General features: G+C 49.2%; 1 protein-coding gene across 2 annotated transcripts in view; it reads right to left on the bottom strand.

The window, feature by feature from the left end:
- The window catches only part of FGF17 (fibroblast growth factor 17), a 142,754-nt gene extending 128,161 nt beyond the window's left edge, over positions 1 to 14,593 (bottom strand). Inside the window, exons 1-2 of one of the 2 annotated variants that reach the window (XM_069617732.1) lie at positions 13,418 to 14,593; positions 13,282 to 13,324 (exon numbers count right to left, since the gene is read on the bottom strand). In XM_069617732.1, coding sequence (XP_069473833.1) covers positions 13,282 to 13,324; positions 13,418 to 13,449 — 75 coding nt within the window. In that variant the 5' untranslated portion in view covers positions 13,450 to 14,593. The remainder of the gene's footprint in view (positions 1 to 13,281; positions 13,325 to 13,417) is intronic. The other variant, XM_069617733.1, reaches the window with a different exon arrangement.
- Between the last annotated feature and the right edge of the window lie 5,032 nt (positions 14,594 to 19,625).

Below are 19,625 nucleotides of genomic sequence, written 5' to 3'. Positions count from 1 at the left end.
ATACCTTTAGCAACATGCTGTAAACTACACATCAAGGCTATACCTTTGGAAGCTATGTCCTAAACTACTCATCAAGGCTATACCTTTGGAATTGATGCCGTAAACTACACATCAAGGATTTACCTTTGGAAGTAATGTCCTAAACTACACCAAGGCTATACCTTTAGCAACATGCTGTAAACTACACATCAAGGCTATACCCTCTGAGGAGGTGCCATAAACTACAAATCAAGGCTATACCCTCTGAGGAGGTGACATAAACTGCACATCAAGGCTATACCCTCTGAGGATGTGCCTTAAACTACATACCACAATGATGTGCCTTCAGCTAACATGCTAAACTACTTACCAAGACTGTACCTTGTGAGGGGATGTCGTATACTACACATTACCTTTTAAATTGATGTCCTAAACTACAACTAGGCTATATCTTTAGCAACATGCTGTAAACTACACATCAAGGCTATACCTTTGGAAGCTATGTCCTAAACTACTCATCAAGGCTATACCTTTGGAATTGATGCCGTAAACTACACATCAAGGATTTACCTTTGGAAGTAATGTCCTAAACTACACCAAGGCTATACCTTTAGCAACATGCTGTAAACTACACATCAAGGCTATACCCTCTGAGGAGGTGCCATAAACTACAAATCAAGGCTATACCCTCTGAGGAGGTGACATAAACTACACATCAAGGCTATACCCTCTGAGGAGGTGCCTTAAACTTCATACCACAATGATGTGCCTTCAGCTAACGTGCCAAACTACTTACCAAGGCTGTACCTTGTGAGGAGATGTCATAAACTACACATCAAGGCTATACCCTACGAGGAGGAACTTAAACTACACATCAAGGCTATACCCTCTGAGGAGAGGCCTTAAACTACATACCACAATGAAGTGCCTTCATCTAACATGCCAAAATACTCTCCAAGACTGTATCCTTTGAGGAGATGTTGTAAACTACACATCAAGGCTATACCTTCGGAAGCAATGTCCTAAACTACACCAGGGATATACCTTTAGCAGCATGCTGTAAACTACACATCAAGGCTATACCTTTTGAAGCGCTGTCCTAAACTACACATCAAGGTATACCTTTAGAAGAGATGCCGTAAACTACACATCTTTTCCTTTGGAAGTGATGTCCTAAACTACACCAAGGCTATACCTTTAGCAACATGCTATAAACTGCACATCAAGGCTATGGGCCTCATTACGACCCAGGCCGTAAGTTACCGCCTGGGTCTTACCCTTACCACCATGGTGTAAACTATGTTTACACCATGGTGGATGGCGGATTTACCGCCCCATTCCAAGGTGAGTGGGGCGGTAAATCCCCATTTCCCATTTTACCCTTCCCCATTCCCATTTTTGCCCCATAGGGCATAATTGGAGTGGGGAAGGCGCTAATTACGCCACCGTAAATTACGGTGGCGTAATTAGCACCATGGTACCTTAGCGCCATGGATTTTAACGCCTGCAAAAAGCAGGCGTTAAAATCACCATGGCGCTAACGGACCTTGTAATCAGGCGTTAAGGGTCGGCGCCGTTTACGGCGCCGTTAACCCCTTAACGCCTGACTCGTAATGAGGCCCTATACCTTTTATGGGGATGTTGCAAAATGCAACCATTTGGGGAGATGTTGGAAACCAAAAATACACCTCAGCTATATCTTCCAAAGGCGCGCCTTAACGTTCCTGCTGCATAATTGTTTGTGTAGATTATATTTGTGTATGGTTTTGTTTTAACCATAAACACAATTTAAAAAAAGATGCAAACTGCACACCAGGGCTATACCTATGGAGGACATGCTGTCAATTACATACTTGGAAACGGTACATTTGGATAACATTGCTCTAGACTAAATACACAAAGCTGTGCCTTTCGATGACATGCGATAAACTACACTCCAAGGCTGAGCCTTTTAAGGAGCTGCTGCGAAATACAAGCTTTTGAGAAGATGCCGTAAACCAAACACACATCTAGGCAAAAGCTGTATTTCCTAATGAGGACGAAGCCCAGGTACGCATCTTAAGCAACACACCTTTTCCGGTCATACTGCACACGTAACATACAGAGGCTGTACCTTGGTCGCGCCCGAAACACAACACAATGAGTCTGTATAGGTTATGTGCGAGTTTATTTATTATGGTGTGTCTAACTCCCCTCGGATGTTGCTTCAGATGGCACTTTTCAGTCACCTTAAAGCACATATGCAGGTACTGCAGGAATGGTGTGGGTGTTACGGATGGTGTGGGTGTTACGGATGGTGTGGATGCCACAGATGGTGTGGATGTTAAGGATGGTGTGGATGACACTTCGACCACTGCCCATGTTGCTGCCATATATTTGTACCCCCTATATTTGCTATCTACCTGTATCCCCATATATATCTGTTTCCCATATATACCTGTACCACCCTGTCGCTATATATCTGTATGCCGCTATGTACGTCCCCACCGTCCTGCTCATGTACCTGGTCTCAGGTCTTTTACTGATAACCACCATATCACACCACTATACTTACTCTCTACTATACACCATCATTCAACTAGAACACAGCTATACCCCTGATAATTGGGCTAGCTGTTCACATATGAACACAACCCCATGATCACCTCATCACCCTAATAAAACGCAGCTAGCTGAGCACATTCCGGCTTGGTGTTCGCATAGGCGTTCCTCAGGCTTAACACAGCCAGAACCCAGTCTGGGTGTCCACCCACCAGACTGAGCACATCCAACTGATTTCCTCAGCACCACACCTATCGCTAGGAAGCAGCTTTCATCCAACGACTACACCAGCTGCACACATATCCGGTGCACCCACGCACCATACAACACTTTGGGCCTCATTACACGGAATGCGGTACGGGTTTACCGGTACCGGTAAGGGCACCGGTACCGGTAAACCCTTACCGCCTTACTACGAGGTCCCTTTGCGGGACCCGACTTCAATGGCTGGTTTTACCAGCCGTTAAGGAACGGGCCCGCAAAGGGACCTTGGTGCTAATTACGGTACCGCAATTTGCGGTACCGTAATTAGCTCCTTCCCCATTCCCATTGAGCCCTATGGGGGCAAAAATGGGAATGGGGAAGTGCCTTGGTGAATGGGGGAATTACCGCCCCCGCTCACCTTGGAGTAGGGCGGTAATTCCGCCATCCACCAAGGCGGACACGGTAAAATACCGGCGGCAACCAGGGCGATAATAACGCCATGGTTACCGCATACCGTGTAATGAGGCCCTCTGTCTCTCTACTGACTTGAACTAAGGCTCCCGAGGGCGTTCAACCTACATGCCAAGTAACATACCATATCATAACATATGCAATGAGAGACCTTATGACTGCACCCCAAACACCTGAAGGGCAAAGGACCCTTTGCCCCCCTCTGACCTCCTTACAGGATCTTGAATGTCCTTCCTTCTCTGGGAAGGGCTCTTGGAGGGTTTTCCATGGGATCAACTGGCCTGGCCAAGAAATCTCTCCCTGCATAAAACACTTCACTGGCGGCCTCAGCTTAACCAGGAAGCAGATCAGACGCCATGTGTGTCTGGTTCTTGCTTCTCAGGCACTGGCTGAAACTGATCCACAGTCTTTTTAGAGACATGCCTTTCTTTTCCTAATTGCTCAAAATGTAAACAGACCAGGCTTTCCTTTCTTTGAATTGCCCATAATGGGCACTGTCTGGGGCAGTAGAGGGTGCATAGATGGATGCTGCCGCACTCCCTCCCACCTCCTCGTCAGAGGCTGGAGGGCAAATCCCAGAATTCAAAGGCATTCTCCATAGCACCTTTTCAAAGATAGTGACAATATTTTAATGTTAGGCCCAAAAAGTTAAGAAGTGATCCTTTCTTTGTATGATTCAAAGTTAAAAGATTTTAATATACAAATAGAATGGCGCTAATTTTGTAATGTATTATAAGCAAGTAAAAGCCATTTAACCCCTCCTCACTCCCACCACATCCACTGATCTGTGACAAAGGCACAGGCATCCTTGGAGTGCCAATTGATTTCAGATTGGCCTGCCCCATTTACCTTTAAATTGCTTTGCTTAGATTTAGCAATGTGAGAATTGCTCTCCTGTTAAACACATACTTGTTACTTTTTGTCTGTTATGGGTTGGAGAGAAGGTCTGTGTTTTTGTACCAAACTGTAAGAAAGAGGGTGCTTTATTAGCAGCTGAATCTTAGGGCCTGGCCAGAAGTCTGTTGCAAAACTGATATTTCACAGTTTGCCACAGAGAGAAGATGTGACTATAGTCACTCGACACATTTGTAAAACATGGAGGGACTTTTCCTAAGCTTTTGGGTTGGGAGCGTTATTTTAAATTGGCAATCTTTCCTCTGCAAATCACAACACAGGTACAACCCAGGTACAGAATGCAAGAACAGATAAAAGACACACGCTTGAGTAAAACGTCATTCACCACCTGAACAAGAGGAGTCTTGGCTGATTTTCAGTTTCCCAACCGGGAACTGCCTTTCAACGGAAGGAGCTATCTGTCTCCAACCCTGGAAACGCCACTTCTTGTTCCCATTTCCTACTGCAAATACTTGCTTGCCCCTGGAGGAGAACTGCTGCCTGCTGACTTCGCCGCTCACTCCAGAGCAGGAATGGCATCAGAGCCTTTACATTTTTCAGTTTAAACATGCCATGGAGCTTTGGGGGTGGGAGCAGGTGCCCTGGGTTGGACGTTTTATGAAATAGAAACAAACCCCTTTAAATTGGGACATTAAATTTGCACAGTGTGCCCATTGCAGACCGTTACCTCCTTCTGGTAGTGTTCGGAGCACATAGTTGCCTTTTTATTCAGAATTCCCCACCATTAGCACTTTGCCGCCAATGAGAAATGAATAGCTTTTTAGGGGACTTTTAGTGTTTCAGCCCCTGCTGGTGGCCTTTCATGTGATAATATGCAGCTATTAACCACTTTGTTGCATTCTTTCAACTTTATAATAATTTAAACACCCCACTTGCGCCTCTAACTGTTTTTACCAGTTGTAAGCGTAAGAGGGGTCCCAAGCATCATTCTAAAAAGCCCTGCCAGCCATGATGCATCTTCAGATGCCCCTGCCCCAGAGCCACCTGTCGGACTGACCCAAATTCTGCAGAGCCCAGCTTTGCTGCTTTGCTAATAAACACATGTAAATATGCTTTGTAAATGTGTGCTTGTACAATTTTGCTGGACATTTACTACATTGACATGATGTAGGTGGTAAAAAAGCTCAGTCGGTTGATGCACCAGCTCCATCCCATCCATTCAGAGACAACTCAGACTTTCCTCCTGCTGAAAGTGATCAAATGAGTGTAATTGAGTGGGTCTTAGAAACATTTGTTCATTACAAGAGTACTAAGAAGATGCATGATTGTGTCAGGGAGTGATAAAGACAATGTAATTGACTATACATACTTTTTTTAAATTGTGACTAAATGTTGGCAAAGCAAAACTTCTTTAAAAAGTGGGAGAGAGGCTTTTCTTTTCGATTTATTAGGTACATTGAAAGGAAATGTGTTCTGTGATGTGCTCACCATTAAGGACCTCCTTTAATTATAAAGCATGAGGCAAGTACAACATTTGCCCAAGTGCGCTTTGACAATAAACATGCCGGAACTGAACAGGGAGATCATAGCACTGCACATTCACAAAGGCCAACACCAGCTAACACAAGCCCCTAGCCATGTACACTCACAAACCTCCTAGCATTGTGTATTGTGATGAATCAATGGTATTCATCCCTTCTCCCCAAGAGGGAGCCACCCCCTCTTAAGGATAGGGAGGGGAGCCCGCTCTGCAAGACTCTGTCTCGGTGTCTGAGTAAGTGGGACCTCACTGGGAGGGACCCCCCCCCTCAGGGGACAAGGACTCCCGTTCCTGTGAGGAACTCACTGGATCAGCCGCGCTATAAGCATATATGAGACTGCCTACTGGGAAGAGGAAAGCAACATCCTTATATGTCATTGCAGAAGCAAAACCATCAAAGAATGTTAAGGAAGATGTCCCTTTAAGAGGCTTGCACTTAACTGAGACGAGTAGAGGAGAGGAGCAGAGACAGTATTGAGCACAGGGAAATCCCCCTGATGTGATCGCACTTAAAAAGGAAGGAATCGAGACTAGCCGCGCAGCCCGCAACTTTCGAACAGGTGAGGATTTCCAAAGGGAGACGCCGGGAGAGCGGCGACCAAGGCACTGCAGGAACCGCTGTCCAAGAGAGTAGAGGTGTCCAGGGCCTGGTGGTGGCATGACAACAAGCAAATAGTGGTGGGTAAAGCACCCGCACAACTATGCTGAGGCCATCACTGCTGGGAGAGAGCGGAGCTCCCTGTCGTCCATGTCCGATGAAGATAGCAGCCTGAGGGGAAGCCGAGATCGGGACGTCAACAAAAACCACGCAGGAGGAAACCAATTACCAAGAAGAATATCCGACTGAGGGCCTAGCCCAGATTCCCCCCCTCCCCACCCCCACAAGGTACCCATACTCAGCTAAAGGTACTGGGGAACTCATCCTAGTCCTGAAGAAGACACACAAGGACTAAGGTTCTTTAACAGGCAATGTGGAGAGCCTGTAGAGCAAATAACAAGTAAACCCAAAAGAGTAATAGAGAGAGACTGGAGACAAATACCCTGGAAGAAAGGGATATGTCATCATAAACCAAGAGAGGACGACTGTAGAAAACACTACTCAAAGCTGTGTTTTAAGAAATATGTTATCATAGTACCAGGAGAGTATGAGAATAGAAGAGAAAGCACTAAAGAAAGATTGCAGGAGAGAGACATTATACAAGGGGATCATGTCCCACGTAGTCTATTCAAAGGTGAATTGATAGACTATAAACCAAGAGAAAAGAGTGTCCAAAGGTTTGTAAAGACTCATGGGCCACAACATATCCTTAAAGAAAGCACACAACCCAGGAGTGTTGTCCGAGAATTAAAAGAGCTCATGGGAGAGAAATCCGGGCTTTATTGAGGAAGATTATAAAAAAGAGGAAACGGGTGGAACACAGACATTTCATCCAGACCCCAATGAAGAAATCACCAGCCCAAGAGATTAAGGATCTTAAGTTGTTCAACTTAGTGGTAGGGTCAGTTAAAATTAGGTTTGGACCCAGAACATTTTTATGTTAGGACGTCTTGATGACTGATCAGCTATTTTAGATAGGTAGGGTGAACCCTTTGGTAATAGGGAAAATTAGGGCTTATTCTATTATTTTATTACAAACCACTAAAATGCCCTTAAAGTGTCTGACTCCTTCTTCCGACCCACCACAGCACGCGGCAACCCACTGCACTGAACACCCACATCACCCTGCATTGCACATATACCCTACTTTATGGTACATCTGCACCACCCAGCACTGTGTATTCACACCTCCCCACTGCACACCCCTGTGCCACGGACAGTTCATACACACCACCCCACTGCACACCTACACTGCTCTACACTGACACCATCCACTGCACTGCACACATGCACACAGGCACAACACTGTGCTACACTTGCATCATCCACACAACGCATGAATGTACACAGCCCAAACCCTGCTCTTCACACACTTACTCCCGCCCTGCACTCAAACATCCCCAAACTGCATGCAGTCTCACAGACCCAACACTGCTCTGCACACACTGCCTCCACCACTGCATAACTGCACACATGCTTACACACTGCCCACAGTATTGTATTGTACACACAAATCAACCTCACCACCACACACATTGTCCCCCGCACGTCATTGTGCACAAAGGCAAACTAACCCCAGCACTGTGCACTCACTGCCCCAGCACCGCACCTGCATACTGCCCCCAACTCTGTAGACACAAACTGCCCCCGCATTGATTGCACCCACAGCACTGCTTCAAAAGGGCCTCAGCACTAACCTTCCTGCACACACCACACCCCAGAACTGCAAACAAACACACACAGCCTGAGTACTGCACAGACACTATGCACAGTGCTGAGCACTCACTGCTGAGGCACTGTGCACACACCACCCTCAGAAATGCACTGTGCGTGCACACACACAAACGTTCAAGCAGTGCACTCTACACATATCTCCCTGCAGCTCACACTGCCCCCAGCACCATACATATACACCCCACTACACCACACAAACACACACACCTACAGGATATGTCTTTGCGTGCTAACTGACACTGAGGTCTGGATTTACTGTGCTGGAGGTCATAATGGCATCTTGCTTTACCGTGATCAATTCAATAATGGAAATTGCCTCACTCTTTTATCTTGGTGCATTTAAATCCGCCACGGCTTTTGCTAACTTGGCATATTGATATCTAGCCTTTCTGTGCAAAGTGGGCATAATGGAACTTGCCATTGATGTCCATGTTGGGTGTAATGGAATATTTCACTGCTATGCTATCTAGACAAAAGAGAACCTGGCACTGCTTCCTAGCTGGAAGCATGGAGATTGGCACTGTTAGGCTAACTGTGCATAGCCTTGAAAATGGTGTGGGTACCTGGGTATTGAATGAAAATGGTGCAAGTACCTGGTACATTGAAGGCAGTAGCTGGTAATGGTATGTGTCCTTGAATTTCGACAAGATCACCTTGAAATGGTGAGTTCCAGGGCTTTTGATGTCATTACTTGGTATAGGGTAGCAAGATATGGTACATGGTGTGAGTACCAGAGCACGTCATGACAATACATGAAAATTTGTAGTACTCTCTGGGCTATTGATGGAAATGTGGTAATTAGCATTAGTGCCTAGAGTTATGATGACAATGGGCCTCATTATAAGGTTGCCAGTCCGGTAACAACGGTACCGGTAAACTTGCCGGTACTGTTGTTACCGGATCAACAAACTATGAGTTCTGCTCGCAGGTGCCTTTTCACCCGCCAGGTCTGACCTGCAGGGTGGATTGGCACCCGCGAGCAGACCAACTCGGATGCACCGGCACCATTCACAAATGGTGCCGGTGCATCCGGCCTCCCCATTACCAATGAGTCCAATGGGACTCGAATAGGAATGGGGACTAATGTTTTCCGGCGCCCGGTAATGAGCAATTACCGGGTCCGCCAGGGCTGTAATGCCCCGGTACCTCCCCATTCCTGGGCGCTGGAAAAAAAATGACTCTGGCGGCAACTGCGCCAGTATTTACCAGCACAGCTACCGCCATTGTCATAATGAGGCCCAATGCCTATAAATTGTTTACAGATGAGCCAGAACGGTTGCTTCATCAATACTTATTCTAAGGAGTGTCTAAAGTGTTACAGCAGGCATGGCAATAGGGTAACTGGATCTGACAACCTTTATTGTCCTCATTATAAAGTAATTGGGTTCTTAGATCGCACGTCATGTCGGAGTCCAGCCTCTAAACACAGGGCCGGGTTTCAAACCCATGCTGCTCGGAGTTGTGTTCCTTCCAGGCATGTTGCCCCTGCGCTATCTTCCTGGCCCTTGTACCCGTTACTCCTTTCCCTCTCTCAAATATGCTCCTCCACCCATATCATCTTCTTTTACCACCATCTCACTCTAATTTATTAACAACTCTCCTCCTGTCTACTCCCTTCTTTCACTCTCCCCCAGTCTCACCTTCTTTCTCTTACATTCTTCCAAAGTCGCTTTTGTAGCAATCGCTCCAAGGGCACATTTTAAAAATGCATCTGGATTATTTCATTGTTGAATCCAAAATTGATGTTTTTGAGACAACCTTAAACTTCTCCCTTTGGTGCCCAATGTTACAGGAGTCCAGCTGTGCAGAAACATATCTCTGAAATGCAGTTCCTCATTTGGAGGAACCTCATTCAAATATTGATGTTTACCATTTTTTGCATAAAAGACAAAAAATTATTGTGACCCTCCATAAAACATTCTTCGAGTCCAACACATCAGTTGAACAATATAACAATATCAAATCCCACTCACTACAATTACACTGAGATCTTCAGCTGAGATCTTCAGCGAGATTAAGAGAACTTGGATTCCTTAAAATCCATGTTCTTAGATTTCTAATGTTTAAACGTGTGCTTTAGTGGTGCACACATACTTTATTTCTAAATATTTTCATAAGAATTACAATCAGCCTTACATGTTGTGTCATAGATGCGAAATCGACAACTTATTTAAACTGTATCTGTGTTTTCAAGGTTCTATGGGCCTCATCACGAGTTGTGCAGTAGCCTTTAAATGTGGCGGTAATGGTATCACCGCTGCATTTAAGGGCTGGCTCGATCACGAGTTGGGCGATAAATGGGCTGTTTTACCTCCAGCTTTTTGCTGGAGGTGAAAATTCAATTTAGCGCTGTTTTCAGCGCAATTACCGCCTGCTGTATTAGCGCACAGTATTTGTGCCAAAAATGCCCAGGGATTTGGGATTTACAGCTAACACCAAACCTGTGATCCGGCGGTAATAAAGACGGACCGGCTGGTGCTAATGCTATTACAATTAGGCGGTATTACAGCTGGGATACTGCCCAACTCGTGATGAGGCCCAATGTGTTTTTGTCAAATTTGATGGCATCATTTTTTGGTGGTAGATTTTGCTGCAAATATATGCATTGGGAGACCCCCCACCTCCACCATAACGCCACATTATGTATTCACCTAAACCCACACTCCACATATATTTGCAGCAAAATTCGTTAATATAAATTTGATGACATCAAATTCATCAAAATCTGCAGCAAAACCTTCCTATCCCTTTTTTTAAACTGCCATTATTTGGTGTTCTTTCCTAAAATAAATCTAACAACACGTGCTTATCTGCCTTTTAACGCTTCAGCACTTAGCCCTATGGCAGTTTGAATTACGTCTGTAGCAACGCCCCAAGTTGTCCCCTGGGCCCCACATACAGTTTGAGTGTCTCCTACGACCGTGCACCTCACACGAGCTCCTCCCATGACCAGCGCACACCTGCCTCCACAAAGCACCGGTATCCCATAGCATGTTCCTTCAGCCCAGCCCCTTTCTTCAGCAGAGCTCCTCCATCAACAGAGCACCTCTGTTCCAGAGCATGTCCCTTCAACTCAGCCCCTGCCTTCACCAGCCCACCTCCCCTCACAGAGCATGTCTCTTCCAGAGCATGTCCCTTCAACCCAGCCACTTTCTTCACCAGAGCGCCTCCCTCAACAGAGCACCTCTATTCCAGAGCATGTCCCTTAAACCCAGCCCCTTTCTTCGCCAGAGTCCCTCCCTCCTCAGAGCACGTCTCTTAGAGAGCATGTCCCTTCAGCCCAGCCCCTGCCTTCACCAGCGCACCTCCCCCCACAGAGCATGTCTCTTCCAGAGCATGCCCCTTCAGCCCAGGACTTTCTTCGTCAGAGCCCCTCCCTCCACATAGCACGTCTCTCTTCCAGAGCATGTCCCTTCAGCCCAGCACCTTCCTTCACCAGCGAACCTCCCACACAGAGCACTTCTACTCCATAGTATGTCCCTTCAGCCAACTCATTCCTTCACTAGAGCCCCTCCATCCACAGAGCACGTCTCTTCCATAGCATGTCCCTTCAGACAAGCATCACCAGAGCCCCTCCTTCCACAGAGCACCTCTATTGCAGAGCATGTCCCTTCAGCCAAGCTCCTTCCTTCAATAGAGCCCCTCCCTCCACAGAGCACGTCTCTTCTAGAGTATGTCACTTCAGCCAAGCTATTTCCTTCACCAGAGCCCTTCCCTCCACAGAGCACCTCTCTTCCACAGTATGTCACTTCATCCAAGCACCTTCCTTCACCAGAGCCCCCCCCCCCACACAGCACGTCTCCTCCCCACTATGTCACTTCAACCTGGCACATTCCTTCATCAGTATACCTCCCTTCACAGAGCACGTTTCTTCCAGAGTATGTCACTTTGGCCAAGCACCTTCCTTCACCAGAGCCCCTCCCTGTACAGAGCACGTCTCTTCCAGGGTATGTCACTTTAGCCAAGCTATTTCCTTCACCAGAGCTCTTCCCTCCACAGAGCACCTCTCTTCCACAGTATGTCACTTCAGCCAAGCACCTTCCTTCACCAGACCCCCCCACCTCCCCACAGAGCACGTCTCTTCCACAGTATGTCACTTCAGCCTGGCACATTCCGCCACCAAAGCATCGCTCATATACAGAGCAATTGGCTCCTTTGGATAGGAAAAGAGACATATCTAGCTGCGACATCTCTCCAAAAAACCTGACGTCAAACGGTGGCATCCTTCCAGAAACGGGACAATATTGAGAAGCATCTCTCATGAGCCTGGCTTCAGTCCATGACATGACATCACTCCAAGAAGCCACCCTCACACCCTGGCAGGACTTCAGCTACCAGCCATATTCCTGCAGTGTCACTACGGGACCCTGACGTCACCGTAACACCACTAGGAACGGAACATAGAACGATACTTTGACTTCACTACAAGAAGCTGACGACACACCATATCCTGCCCCGCCTCAACCCCCCCAACCCACAAGGGCATGACAGGACCATGGCATCGCCGCAAAAAGGTCACAGTCTTATCGGGCACCGCCTTAATATAGTGTTCATCAGGGCCTATGGAGAATATCGCATTTAATGCAACTGTCCGGACTTTCCTCTGGGTGTGCTTAACCTCTCGGAGGTGATTAGTGAAAGTCGTCTTGATTACACACCTGCCCCCCTCCCATGCCCCCCCCCCCCCCCAGACAAAAGAAGCTTACCAGCCTTCCAAGAATTCCGGCGCAAAACGGAATTACACTAGCGGCGTGCGCCGCCTCGACGAACGAGCTGCAGTGCTGGCCACATGAAGTAGCGCCGGCATCGTGCGGGCACGCCTCGAGGCGCACCCGCCCGCATCTCAAGGAGGGAGTCGCGCAGTCCCGGAAAGAGCACCGCTCGCACTCAGTGAATCGAGACGGTACAAGTAGCCCGAACACTGACAACAAACTGCTCTGCTTTGCAGAAAGGCAGATTAAAGACACGCTAAAACCAGCTAGCGCCAAGCAAGAAGCAAACTAAGCAAACAAGTGACCATTGGTCAATGGGCTAGTTAGTGCATCGAAGCCCAGAGTATTGAATGGCTGCGCCATGATAGGATTGGTCCCAATTGCCCGGCCTCTTATAATCATATACCTATAGAATCTGTGATGTGCGCCCCGAGGACACCTAACAGGCTTCTATGCGCTCTAGATAACATGCAGATAAGAAAGGTGATCCCGGCCTTACACAAAGTGTTGCGTGTCGGATTTGCGAGGGGCCAGGGCACAATTTTACCACATTCGCGCATTTTACCACATTCGCGCATTGGCTACTGGGCTCGCTGAACATTGCAAAAGACAATCAAAGGAAATAAATGTGTATTCGGGGAGCGTACCTGGGATTCCGTCTGCCCCCAGAGCAGGAGCACCTGCAGCCAACTGAAAGGAGAAGAGGGGGAGAGGTGGCATTAGCAGGGGAACTGTGCAGGCATCCGAGGGGCGCGGGTGGGTACAGGGGGGAAGCAGGCTTACATTTTGATGCCGAAGAGCCCTCGAGCAGCCATGGTGAAGAAACTCCGCGGGTAGATCCGGGAACAGTCAGGTCACGCAGCCCTCCCCGCGGTCCAGGTGATGGAGGGAACCCCCCCCCCTGCGTCTGGGCGGTGGGGCGCCTTTCTGGTCGTGCAGTGATTTCAGATGGGCATCAGGGCATCCGGTGACCGGAGTAAGGGCATCCACGGAACCAAGAGAAGGGGTGAATGTAGAAGCTTGGAGGGCACAGCGCTGCGAGCTGAGTTGACGCTATAAATATTTTTGAAGATCAGTCTGAGTGCCCTTCGGAGTTCGGGGGTGGGGGAGGGGGCGCGCTTCTAGTGGAGGCCGGGTCACCAGGAGCTAGGCATGCCACTCTGAAAACCTGCCCACTCATTGACGACTTAAAAGTCCTATGCCAATCACCAACCCCAATCAAAAGCGTGCCTTGCAGGCTGTGTCTTTGGGCGTGCCCGCCAACTTCTGGATCCTGGGCACGAGATAAAGATAAGGCGCACCTCGACTTCTGGACCCCTATATTCAGAGGATGCTGCACCACTGTTTCCCCCTCATGGTGCACAGGGTGCAGGATGAAGCATGCCCGTCAGCCGGCCAGGCTGGTGTCCGGCTCTGGTTGCCCACCTTTAAGAGTGCCAATGCGATGCCATCCACGGCACCCTGCCGAGCCGCATCCCGCACCTCCAACGCTGCCACCAGCTACCTTCAGCGCCTCTTCCACTAGTGCCAAAGCCACGAGCAGCCTCCCCCCGCGCCACTTGCAGAAGAACGACAGCGACCTGGTCCTCTCCAAACGACTCCCACCTGCAGCAGCAGAGGCGGAGCCGGCAGCAGAGCGCCCAGCACCTCTGTCCTCGGGCTGGCAGCGCTGTACCGCTGGCTGGCAGGGCCGCTGGCCCGTCTCCCCGAGCAAGTCCTTCAGCAGCTGCTCGAGCCGGGAGGAGGAGACAGGCGGGGGCAGTGGAGGGAGACACGGGTGTGAGAGTCAAGGGGTGGGGGGAGGTTCTGTGTGTGGGCCACTGACCCTGGGGCTGCAGACCCATCATGGGGGGCGGGACCCTCCCCAGCGCATTACCAGCCCTGGCTACTGGGGAAGGAGGGGGTTAATGACCCCCCACTTGCATCTGCCTGGAGATTAATCAGTGCACACCTAGCACATCGGGTGGGGGCGGGGGATGGCGGTGGGGGGACTGGCTTTTTTATTTTATTTCCCAGCCTTGATGGAGGTCTGAGAGGGTCGTTGGGGGGGGGGGGTGGTGGCAGAGGGGCGGGTGCGCTGCCGGCTGCATGGACCCTCCACACTTAATTAAAAGGGGAAATCGGACAAACTGCGGCTTTATGGGCTGCGGGGCTTCCTCTGGCACAGCTTAGGAGAATAAAGGAAGGGGCGGGGGAGCGGAAGGAGAGGAGACTGCAAGGGTGACTGCCCCCACCACCGTCAGGGACGGGCCGTGACAGAAGTCAAAGCGCTCCGGACACCTTAGCGCGAGCTCCGCGCCTCCCAGATAGCCGCTGGAAAGTCCCACCGAGCACTCCAAAAGGACAAGAGATACCCAGCTCAGCCCCAGCCACACACCGCCCCCCCCAACCCCCTGCCCCGCGCTCTCCCATCTCCAAGGCCACCCATCACTGGGGTCGCCCATCCTCCTGCCCCCACGCGCAGCTTCCCGTCCATAAGCCCCCCCGCCCCCCACACACTAATAATGCAGCCACTAAGTCATGGAATATGAAGTAAAGCCACGCCCCTCAACCTGCCGGGTCACCCAGGCGGGTGCAGTCTGCTGGGAAAGAACCCCCATGGAACTCTGTGGATAGTCGCGAGGATATACTGAGCCCCGGTCCTGTGAACTGGGATATCTGCCAAATGCGCACGAGTTGGGTGATATTGCAGAACTGTCTTGTATAGCGCTCTTCTGCCATTTGGAGAGCCTTTAGTGTGGTAACCCATTTTAGTTCCACATTTTCTCATAGAGAAAGACAAGATCAGTCGTTTTTCAAAGAAACGAGCTGGGGGTAGATCTCTGTCTTCGGCTGGGGCCTCCCTCTGGAGCAGCCTCCCTGCCACTCTAAAACTTGAGGAGAACCATCTCCGGTTCCGGAAGCACCTCAAGACCTTCCTCTTTTCTTCTGCCTTTGCGCCCCCTCTCCCCTTCTGATCTGTTCTCTCTTGGCACCGTGCACCTGCCACCCTCTGTCCTCCAGGCCCAGGTGCCTGCTCACCCTGCCAACCGCCCGCACTGCCTCCGGGCCACCCCTTTCACTGGGGTCTGTATCTGTACCCATACAGCTCCCCCATTTTTCTTCCTGCACTTATCAGACCTACCCTGTCTGCTGCCTTAAACCTAGCACTTGCAAATGGCTGGCTGCACTACCACTGTTTGTTGCCTTTATTATTTATTTATTGTTATTTATCTGTTTCTCCTCTGCTTCGCACTTTCCACTTCGCCCTCCCTTCCATGCACTTTTCCCCTCTCCCCTCTCCCATGCACTTGCACGTTCTCAATGTCACTGGGCCTAGTAAGATCGCTGTTTTGTTCTCCCCTGTTCCCCTTCCTTGCCTTGTCGCGCTCTGAAACACTTGTGTACGAGAGCAATAGAAATAAAATATCAATATCAATAGGAAAAGGGCTGGGCTTTCTGAAAATGTGTAATTTTAGGCCACTTTGACAATTATTTCCAGGGTCTCTTTTGGGTCCCAGTCCACCCCTGCCAGCGGGTACAGCTCGCAACAGCATCTGCAGCATACCTCCTTCTCTAGGACCACCCTTGTAACTCCGCCAAGCTGTGAGGGTGGCCTCCCACAACCCACAATGCTCCCACTTATTTCAGCCCAAACTACTCACCATAGCTCCTTAGGCATATCCCGCCCTTTTTAGCGCTGCAAACATATCCGAGAGGAAACATCACGCCCCTTTTTCATACAGGTGGACCTCGTCACAAGCAAAATGTACTAGGTCCTTTTCACACAACATCCTGTGTCTGACGAAACCTAGTCCTTCTAGATGCATGAATCTCACCATATTCTCATTCAGTCTATTTCTAGACTTTTCCATGGCCACATTGAACCTTGCACCTCGCCATACGTTCTGTGGCACTACCTCTGACCAAAAAAGACCAGACTTCGGGAGCGTCTGCCCCAAGATCTTGATTCGCCTGTCCCGCCTGGCCACAGCTGGCCTCTCGGTGCCATCCTGGCCTGGTTCATCTCCTTTCACACTGGCAGGGGCCAATCACTTTCTTTACCTCCCTTTTTTTCTTCCTCCTTCACGTTGTCCTGTGGTGTTCCTCGGGGATCCACCTTGTCCCCGATGTTATTTAACATCTATGTCGAGCCCTTAGTTGGGGCTCATCCACTCTTACAGCTTTAGTTGCTACTCATATATGGATGACATGCAGATCTTGGTCTGTTTAGATCTTGACCAGGCAAACGTGTTGTCCAGCCCGTGTGAGTTCCTGGGTGCCGTGAAGGGCTGGATGAGCAACAACTGGCTTAAACTCAATGGGGATAAGACCAAGCTCCTGGTGGTGGGTGCTCCTTCTGATTCTGTCTCTCGGTCCACCTCTTTCTGGCCAGCTACTCTTGGTGATTTTCCTATTCCAGTGGCGGTTGTGAAAAATGTGGGAGTCTACTTGTCATCTTCTCTCTCTATGGCTTCTCGGGTCAGTGCAGTTTGTAAAACTGTCCATTTCTTGCTGAAGGTGCTTGGTAGGGTTCTGCCATTTCTGCCTGCCCAGCTTCATCCGGCTGTGGTTGCCTCTCTTGTCACCAGTCGCCTAGACTACTGCAACGCTCTGTAACTAGCCCAGCCCACCAGTCTGATCCATCATTTTCAGCTGTTGCAGAATCTGGTGGCTTGGGTGGTCCTAAATGCTCCTAACATAACATAACATTACCTGCTGCATTTCCTTTAATAACCATCCTCTACCCAGGTCTTCAAGGTCTATACCCCCAAGGTGTACTATGGAAAATGCAAATAAATTAAAAAAAATAAATAAAAAAAGAATAAAAAAAAATATGAGTACCCTTGGTGCTGCCATCCTTTCTAGCTGCCTGTGCACACAAGGGAGCAATGCATGCCATTGCATGCCCGGTTTGCCCAGCTGGACCACCTCGAGCTCCTCAGTCCCATGTTGCGGCCAATGTTGCGATCTCTGAACTGTGCTCTCGTGACAAAGGGTTGGCCAATGACCCATACTGTGTGACCTGTTGGTGAAAACAACAGGTGTCACACTTCCACTTAAAAAGATCTTTTCCAAATTACCACACACACATGAAAACACAACACACAAAAGTACATTCATACACCCTGCCTTCCTGGGCTGCACGACCGCTCCTTCTGTCAGCCTGAAACCCACCTACTGAGGCGCATGAGCGTTGCCACCTGGCCCACCTGGTAGGGTATGGTATGATAATGTTTATTTGTATAGCGCCTATACACAGGCCAGTGTTTCAAAGCGCTCAAGGAGGCAAGGAACACGGGAAAAACAACAGTCGCTCAGAACCCTTGAATTTCTGAGACGATAACGGTCTGCACAGGCAGATTAAGTGAATATTATACATTTAACAGTTTAGATACAGCAAATAGGCTTGCCGGCGATTCTGCAGTTTTTTCAAGTGCACATTAATGGATGAAGACAGGGCGAACAGACAGGACGATCTTCAGGCAAGGCTGCATAAAGATTGTGCAAGTGCGGGAGGGCAAGGGAAGGGAAGGGGAACAAGTGCGTCCATTCAGTAGAGACTGGTGAAGTGCGTAGGGAGAAGCTCTCAAGATTTTAATTACAAGTGCAGTGGGGTGTAGGGCCTTGGGCAAGTGCAGAAGGACTGGTAGGGGTGCCTGGGACTTGTGACACTCCGGAGTATACCAGACAGCCAGTCAATAAGCTGTATAGAAGGAGGGGGAGAGGGAAGAGCAGAGAGCTAGGTTAGCAGGGTAGGGTTAGAGAGAAGGAAGAGGAGAAGAGGAAGGTCTTGAGGAGTTTCCAGAACTTGAGAATGTCAGGCTCAAGCCGAGGGTGGCAGGGAGGCTGTTCCAGAGGGAGGCACCTGCTGAGGAAAGGGATCCCCCTCCAAATCTCTGCTTGGAGAACCTGCTCACTCACAGAAGGTTGGAGGAAGAAGAGCGTAGGGCTCGAGAGGTCAGACGTATAGTTTGTACCAGTCGGACTCCCATCTTCCCACTTTCTTTATTGCTGCTACGAGCATTCCCTGCTAGAACGCCATCATGGCTGCCCCTATTCTGAAGCCATGCGAGAACCAACCTAACCCATGGAATCCCGCTTTTCCTAATGCTGATGCCAACATCATCTGAAATTGAAACAGCGTCAGCATGGACCCATCCTCGCATACTAGCAGGTATTTGTCCCCACCCTCTGGGTGGCCTGGCTGCCAGATAGCGTGAAAGCAGCCCGGTAGGGCAACTCTCTGCATCAGAGGCATGGTATAAATCGATCCAACTCCCTTTACTCTCCTGATCGGTCTTCTAAGTCTTATTCTCAGGCCCATTTTGGTAAAAGTCATATCCCCATCATAAGGGCCCAGCCTGGCTTATCACCTATTCCTGTTGCAATGAGTTTGCTGACTCGGAACGCCCCAAAAAATGTCAATAGAAATGCAGCCCTGAAAAGTGCTACTTCGAACCCGTTAAAGCAAATCCCTTCCAGCACCCCCAGCAGCATCACCGTACACCAAAATCAATGGACGTGTGCCCGTCCTTCCCTGGTCCTTCCCTTGTCCCCCATCCTTTCAGGGCGGCGCGCACCCTGAAACCTTTGGTGGGTTCTCCCTCCCCGTTCAATTTGCTATAAAAGGCTATCGCCGCCAGGTGCCCGCTGCTAAGCTCCTTGTAGTACCTTCTTTGTGTGCCCAGATGAGAAATGTCACAACCTGGTCCTGCAACAACCTGGTGGTGAACCCCAGTTCATGTGACACCTAAACTCCACCAGACAGGTTACTCTCTACCTCTCGTTCCCACAAAGCGCATTAGCCATCATAGCTCTGATTCTTTCAAGCATTGTCTCTTAGAACAACATTTGCCCAAGTATGGCAGACTGCCTTATAAAAAACGACAACAGGTCCAAAACACAACAGCTAGTCTACTACCGAGACTTGACAGGAGGGAAAGCATAACACCTGCTCTTTGATCACTCCACTAACTACTAATTAAATAATAATCAAATGTAAGGCTCT

Source organism: Ambystoma mexicanum, chromosome 10 (genome assembly GCF_040938575.1).
Source record: "Ambystoma mexicanum isolate Mex_15411 chromosome 10, UKY_AmexF1_1, whole genome shotgun sequence".
NCBI classification, from domain to species: domain Eukaryota; kingdom Metazoa; phylum Chordata; class Amphibia; order Caudata; family Ambystomatidae; genus Ambystoma; species Ambystoma mexicanum.
The sequence above is the reverse complement of the archived record's forward strand: the minus strand, read 5'-3'. Positions and strand labels throughout refer to the sequence as shown.